Raw genomic sequence first — 7,837 nt, 5'->3', positions numbered from 1 at the left:
AAAATGGTTCGAGAATGGCAAACTCTCAAGGAATGAAAGACACTGAGAGCTATGGAACTATTTTTGTGTAAGAAAAATAAAAATCCTTTAATAATGTTCAAAATAAGAATTCAAAATATATATATACATAAATATATGCACCAATTAATCTTTGCGTTAATTAATAAAAGCTTCAAAGTACTATAAAATTTAGTAGAATAGGCAACTTTATTTTAAATAACTTTCTTAACCCTGCCCATCAAGATCACGGTAAACACATAATAATTTTTATTAAGGAAATTAATATTTACATACAAAATCAGCTATGTGATTTTACTTACAAAACAATAAAAACTGTTCTTTACTGTGGCAACAAAAGAAGCACTTTGACAAATGAAAAAAATTAATGCAAACACATTAAAACAATGCTTTTCTTTTTACTTGCTTCACTGTCTCTTGTATTTATTTTCTATGATTGTTTGACACAAACATGGATTACTTTGATATCTACTCAAATATAAATGATAAGGTTCTTAAAGGTTGAATTAAAAGTCTGGGTGTTCAATATTTTAGAAGCTGAATAAACAAAACGAAACTGGGGTTTGTGATTATAGAGGATTTATCATTTTTTCCCTTTGCCCATATGAAAATATATAATAGAAAATTACCCATGGGAAAACATTTTTAAATTTAATGTTGCATTCCTATCAACTTTAATAATAATGCCAAGTCAGCAATTTAATTAATTACTTTCACTAAGGATTAATACTTCTTTGTCTAGAATGGAGTAGAGGTAGACTGATCTTTTCGTATTCAAATATTTTAAAATATAAAGTTTAAAATGTCATAAGGAATTATATAAAATAGTATTTTTAAATATTTGAAATTTAATTTATAATTATATTCAAAATAATTAAATCCCTTTTTGAGAAACAGTAAGTTGTTGCTTGAAATTCATTTGGTTGAAATGATTAAGGAACTCTTTTAGTTACTTTTAACTAATAATCTTTAGAAAACAAAAATACCTATTTTTTAATAAGGGTTTCTAGTTTTGGAAAAAAGCTTCTAATGATTTAAATGCACTTACAGATGCTCCTAACACTGGAAAAGGCATCCTATCTGTTTTTCACACTAGTATTTACAAAGTATTATGTGACAGAGCAGCTATTGAACTAAAAAAATAAAATGTACAAATGCAAACTGCATCAAAGAAAAATCTTTGTAGAAAATGCTTAGTTATTCCAATGTTAAATATGACTTATGCTTACTGGTAATAAATTGCATGTGTTCTCTCTCTTGTTAGTAGCTTGTTTTAGAATAGAACACAGCAATGCACGGGCCACTCCAGCGTTCTTGTGCACCTGTAAAGGCATCTTTGTAGCCCCAACCAAAATCAATGTTTATTCTGCCAAAAATAAGAGCAAGGGCTTAGTAATAATTTTTTTTTGTAAATTTCTGTATTTTAGTTTTGAAGTATTTTCTATTTAAAAATAAAATACATGATTTATTTTCATTTCTGACACAGAAGTGTTTCTTTAAAAAAAAAAAGCACATTTTAAATTTCTGCTTAAATGTATATAAAGTATACATTTAAGTATACTGGCACTCGCAACAAATGAATCCTTCCCCAAGGATAAATGGATCAGAAAATTTGTTTTTCATTCAACATTTGGAAAGAGAGCAAACCTGAAATATGTAATTTTTAAAACTATGTGAAAATAATGTTTATGTGAAAAATTTCATTAGTATTTGTGTGAAAATAAGGTGAAAAAAAACTTCCATGAAGAACCCAATTTACAAAAATTCACATCTTTTTAAGATTTATATTTAACACAACACTACTGTTTTAACTGAATTGTGTGTGTATGCGGTGGTTTTTGCGGGGAGAGGGGAGTTGTGTAGTGACTACTTTTTTGTGACCACTCACCTTCAACCTTGGGGGAAAATGCTTACTATACGACAAACGTAAATTAAGATCATTACTCTTCTGTCACAGATGATTTCCTAGATTTGAGAACAAGGTCTTTAATGGATGAAGAAAGTTCTTGAAGCTCTTTACGAGTAGTATTGGCAACATCTTCTTGTTCTTTGCCTAATTCATTATTCGAGGGATAATCTCCCTGCCCAGTCTTCTTATTTTGACTGACTAGCTGCTTTACAACTAAACCTTGATACTTTACCAAAAGAGCATGCTGATCCTGTGAAAAGGGAAAGAAAAGTTAATCAACACAATTTAACTTTTTGTGGAACAGATAAAGTAGAATTTCTTCAACTAATACACATTGAAGGTCCTCATCTTTACAAAAAACTGGCCATGTAAGTAGCAAGTCTAATCTAGCAGGTTCTGCTCTCAAGGAGTGTACAGTTTAGAAGAGATAAAACATGAATGCACATCACTTTACCATAAGTTGACTTTGCCTGGTTCTATCACCAAAGATACAGTCAAAGGGATAGGGAAGTTCCCTTTTAGCTGAGGGGTGTTTTAGCTAAAAGGGATACGACAAGACTTTCGAATGGGTCCTTGATGGATACGTTAAACCTAAAGAAGCTGAAACGGGAGATTTGACATTATTGTATCTTTTCTGAAAGCTTAATTTCCAAATTCAGAACATTCTTGAAAGAGCTATGCGGAATTTTAAAAAATCAATCTCCTAATCCACTGTTCACATTATTGGAAATGGGCTTTGATGTTAATATATTTTATAACTGAGTGCTGATAGTAATTCATCTCAATCCACTCAAAATATTCAGAATCTAAAACTTTGAAAGTTTCAAGTGTATTGAAAATGTAATACCTCTGGAATTTTACTATTAAGAAAAGCAATGATCTGTGGGACACATCTTCCAGGTGCATGGAGCATGCTGTGGGTTGAAAACTGAAACAACAGGACTGATGTGAGGTGCAGAATAAGAGCAGGGTCTTCTGTGACCTTTAGCTGTTCAGCCAGTGCTTGTCGATGTTGGAACAGTATCTGTCTAAAAAAAAAAAAGCACACAAATTCATTATCATAATTTAAGAAGTTCTCATCAATTTCAATTCATCCCTTTCTGTTAATTTTTAGCTTCTCTAGTTTATCTAATTCCATAAATATTTTAAGTTAACTTTTCAATATGGGATATACACACATAAAACCTAAATGGCATGGATAGATTAGTATGCTACAAAATTAAAGAAAAAGCTATAGAGTGGGAATACTCAAAGTATGTTTTTTGTTTTGAGTTGCTGGAGGTCAAACAAATTTTCACTGATTTACATGAGGTTTCCTGTAAGGAAAGTCCCCAAGCTAATAAAAAGTTCCTGGGCTTGATGAACTATAGGATAAAGAAACTCTGCTACTTGATCCAGAGGGTCAGAGAGAAATATCTAACTATTTTAAGACTTTGAATATTCTTGAAGGTCTACAGCCATTTAGATATATTAGACACATTAGATACATATTCTCTATGTAAGAGTCGGGCAGTCAAATTCAAATTTCAGATATGAAAGGTCCCACATTTAGGAACATTACCAAATATAGATTAATTTAATGTTACCTTTCCCTTTTTTTGTCTCCCCTTTTCACCATAATATCACAAGCTTCTGCTGCAGAATCCAGACAAGAAATAAAGTCTTCTATGCTCTGAAAAGGCATTGAATACCATATATAACTGCCTAAGAAGTATAGCTATTTAACAACTGTTTTGTAATTTTACATCCCAAATACAATTTTTAAAAGGGTGACTTTCTCAATAAATTAGAAATTGTGATATAGACCTAAAAATGGTAAAATGCCAGCAGCTTGGTCTTCTCTTCACATTTCAAAGAGGCAGGTAAGTGCAAAATACTAGTTTTAGATTGGATTTACAATTACTCTGATAAAAAATCTACTCAAAGATCTTGGTAACAAACTGCTAGCCCTGACATGTAAATAGAATAAAACTTACCTTTTCATTCAGAGAGTTATGGAGTTTTGTAAGAGCTACTTTGGTTTCCTCTGATAATTTGCTTAAAATTTTTTTTCTTATCTGTAGAGGTAAATAAAAATTCATTCAGTGCTGTGCTTTTGACATGCAATGGATATAAGATAAAGTGAAAAAAATACTGTAACAAGTTGCTGAGTGGAATTTATCATATTCTTGAATTTTAGATCTCAAATTAGAGACAAAAACATTATTAGAGTCAATAGCCAATCAGCCAAACAGGCTAGATACAGCCCTGCTCCTCCCACCTGCTCCATCAATGTAAGAGAAAGACTAGAGAGAGTCATTGACCTTGTGAGAAACAGAATATTTGGGTTAAGAGGCTAATTCTTCCATTTGAGTAGGAAGAGAGTGTTTTTCTCTACCCAGAGCCAGCTGTGAAGGGCCCCACTCATAAAGATCAAGGATGCCTATAAGATGGGAGACTGAGCTCTTGTTCATGGTTGGATGCTTGTTATGCTCTATGGTATGAGGAATCTTTGCAGCACCTCTCTCTACATTTAAGTGTCCACTGAAGTTTTATGGTATTCTTGATCAGAGTCTTTTAGTTTCTTCTGGCATAAAATTTTGGAGCAGACTTGCTAGAATGGCTTGACACCAGACCCTGAAGTGTATAATGTCTGGGAAGATTAGGGGCTAGTTGCTCCTGTCTAGCCTCCCTGCCCCAATCCCACACCAATCCTTCTGTGGCCCTTAAAGGGCATGGAACAAGATCTCCTGTATTTTCCACAACAGAGGTTGGTATAAGGGCAGGAGACATGAAACTGTCCAGACAATTGGGGATTTGCTTCTCAAGCAGAAGAAGGGAAGGGGGCCAGCACCTTGCTGAGGCAGGAGGAAGAAATATTAACTGTTCCTCTGTTTGAGGGTTGGTCCTTACTGTGAGAAGTCACATGAAACTAAACAACACTCCAAGGAAACAACTTATATCGCCTATGAGGCAATGACTAACTACATCACCAAACACCACAAACATCAGACGGTTTGACCTTGATCAAAGCAGTGACATGTAGTCAGTCACATCAAGACACTTTTTCCTCCCTCATTTTTCCTAAATCTCCAACTTGAGGTGGACCTAGAGAGGTGAGGAAGGAGGAAGAATAATAGGAAAGAGGAGGAGGAAGAGGAAGAGGAGGAGGTAGAGGAGGTGGGAGGAGGATAGAGAAGAAAGAGGAGGAGGAGGGGTTGTCATCTTGGGATAGATTGCACCTTTCTTCCTCTAGGCAACTGGGAGCCATTCTCTACGTTACATCGCAAGAAGGGAAGAGATGAGCTTTTGAATTTAGTTTGAGATTAGAGTTTTAAAAAATTAATTGGAATAAGTCTAAATATTGAAATGAGATGTCCTTAAAGGAAAATAACTTCAAAGTTATGGAAACGGGTCAGAATGTTATGGGATTTACCAGTCATTAGGAAGAGGGAATGTGACATAATAATTAGGAAAAAACTGTTTATTCTGAAGTAATTAAGCATCATTACTTCTAACAGACTAGTTATACTACCAGTCCTGCTAGCAACTGTATATATACTGTACTAAAGTTGAATAAAAAATCTTTTAGATTTTTTTCCTCAAACTTCTTCTACTGTATTTTTTTTTCCTCTTTACTCCAAGTAAGATAAAATAACATGTGTATAGATGCAAAACAGAACACATCAATAGTGGTAGGGAAATCATTAACATACTTCACTTGTAATGGCTGCAGGATCATCTACTGCCATCATTAAATCCGAAGCTAAGAAGTTGAAAATGAGGTTAGTGATATCAGTACACACTGACTTCAGCAAGTGTTTGGTAAGAGCAGCCTGTGTGTCATCTGGAAAATAAAGGAGCTTTATTAAAACTAATTTATTCCCTAAATTATGAAAATCAATGAAAAATAAGATTAACAAAGATTAAGTATACCTGCAAAAAACTTCATCCCTTTTTCAAATAACCTGATGTTATTGTACAGGTTTGAAACTTCTTCTTGCAAGTCCTTGATTGTGCGTTTTCTGCCCGTCCCAGAAGCAGAAGTTGTTGAAGACATGAATACTGAACGTACCACCTCGAGATAAGTTTTATTAAGAGGTCTGTGCATAAGACAAATATATTTAGTTTATTAAAATGTACTGAGTATTTATGTAGATACAGAATTTTGTTTCTATGGAAATAAGGTTTAAGAATAGAGAGCTCTATTTTTTATACAAATAAAATTAATTTGGAGAAAAGTTCACTAAGAAGAGGAATTAAAACAGAAATAGATTAATTTTTTCTATTTTAAAGTATTCAAAGTTACTGCAATTAAGACACCAAGAATAACAAAACCCCCATAATTCAAAATTGCTTTTTAAAATTAATTTGGAGAATAGTAGACTATAAATCTGTTCTTCACCTTCAGGAATTACATATTAAAATTCTCAACTTCTAAAATTTTTATGCCTAACTTAAAATAATTATTTTAAAAAGCAGTTCAAAATGATTAGTAGTAACTACTTCATTTTTTTACATGTGAAAACTATAATTCTGTAATATATTTATACACAAAAAATATTTATATTAAAAAATTATCACCACAGAAGTTATATTTCTAAAATCAAAGTTAGATACACTGCTATCCTGGATTGTATTTATGGAAGCATACACAGTGAAACTAACTTGAGGGATGACCAGGTTAGTTAGTTACTAATGGTCAAGTTATACATAATTTTCTTCATTTTTATATAAAAATACCCTTAGCCATTCACAAGGTAGGAGTGCCTAAATTCTTTCTGAAGTGAATTTGTTACTCTATATTTTCCTTAAACACTGTTTACTTTCTGCCAAATTAAAATAGAAAATTATCTTTTCTTCCTTTTGAATGTTATTTCTCATGCTATAGAAGAGACCAGCCAGTGGTTAATGCCAGTCTTTTTCTCCCCAGCCAAGATCTATGACTGTAAGATCAGTGAGTGAGGACACTTTCTCGCTCCTGCCTTTTATTTCCCATACTGCTTTGCCCAAAGCACTTTACAAATATTTGTTGAATTAAACTGTCACTGTAAGCAAATAAAATCTGGAATTTGGTGGCTAGGTTAAATTCCAAGTTTGAAATGAAGATATCTAATACATTGGCTTTCTATGATCTTGGAAAAAATCTTATTTAATAACCCATTGAATTTCTATCACAAAACAGAAAAAATACATTTTATACTTGCTTTATTAAGTACTCAGCAAGTTCCGAAATAAACTCCTCAGGGGCATCTTGTATGTGTTTTCTTAAAAAATCTTCAATCTCATCCTGGAACATAAAACTGATCTCTGGCTTCTTCTTTCCTATAACAGACATGAGCAATGGCAATTAAATAAATAAATAAAAAAACATGCAACCAAATGGCAAATAGGGCTCCATTAATATATTTAGTAAGACAATAATTCATTCATCACTCAATTGTTAATGTCAAACAGCAACAACTAGTAAAAACAATTTTGAAATGAGGATATATAATAAAATCTCTTTTTAAAAAATACTTTATTTTATATTCAGGGGCTTCGTATGCATGTTTGTTACATGAATACAAGACATACTGGTAGGGACTGGGCTACTACTGTACCCGTTAACCAAACAGTGAACATTGTACCTATTAGGTAATATTTTAATTGTTCAAATTTTACATTCTTTAATCTTTTTCAAGTATCATAAAGCTACAAATGCCAGAACTTATAAAAATTACTTAAAATGGGGAGTGCTTACTATTCACAAACACATCAAGGAATTTTTCTTTTTTATTATTATTATTATTATTATTATACTTTAGGTTTTAGGGTACATGTGCACAATGTGCAGGTTTGTTACATATGTATCCATGTGCCGTGTTGGTTTGCTGCACCCATTAACTCATCAGTTAGCATTAGCTGTATCTCCTAATGCTGTCCCTCCCC

General features: G+C 32.6%; 1 protein-coding gene across 1 annotated transcript in view; it reads right to left on the bottom strand.

Moving 5' to 3' along the window:
* Window positions 1-240: 240 nt before the first annotated feature.
* Window positions 241-7,837, bottom strand: part of UFL1 (UFM1 specific ligase 1) — a 51,229-nt gene continuing 43,632 nt past the window's right edge. The window contains exons 13-19 of the mRNA XM_032155534.2: window positions 7,114-7,231; window positions 5,843-6,009; window positions 5,623-5,753; window positions 3,904-3,984; window positions 3,514-3,599; window positions 2,775-2,955; window positions 241-2,177 (exon numbers count right to left, since the gene is read on the bottom strand). Coding sequence (XP_032011425.1) covers window positions 1,959-2,177; window positions 2,775-2,955; window positions 3,514-3,599; window positions 3,904-3,984; window positions 5,623-5,753; window positions 5,843-6,009; window positions 7,114-7,231 — 983 coding nt within the window. The 3' untranslated portion in view covers window positions 241-1,958. The remainder of the gene's footprint in view (window positions 2,178-2,774; window positions 2,956-3,513; window positions 3,600-3,903; window positions 3,985-5,622; window positions 5,754-5,842; window positions 6,010-7,113; window positions 7,232-7,837) is intronic.

This window comes from Hylobates moloch, unplaced genomic scaffold (assembly GCF_009828535.3).
Source record: "Hylobates moloch isolate HMO894 unplaced genomic scaffold, HMol_V3 SCAFFOLD_2, whole genome shotgun sequence".
NCBI lineage: Eukaryota > Metazoa > Chordata > Mammalia > Primates > Hylobatidae > Hylobates > Hylobates moloch.
Note: the sequence above shows the minus strand (reverse complement) of the source record. Positions and strands in the feature narration are given on the sequence as shown.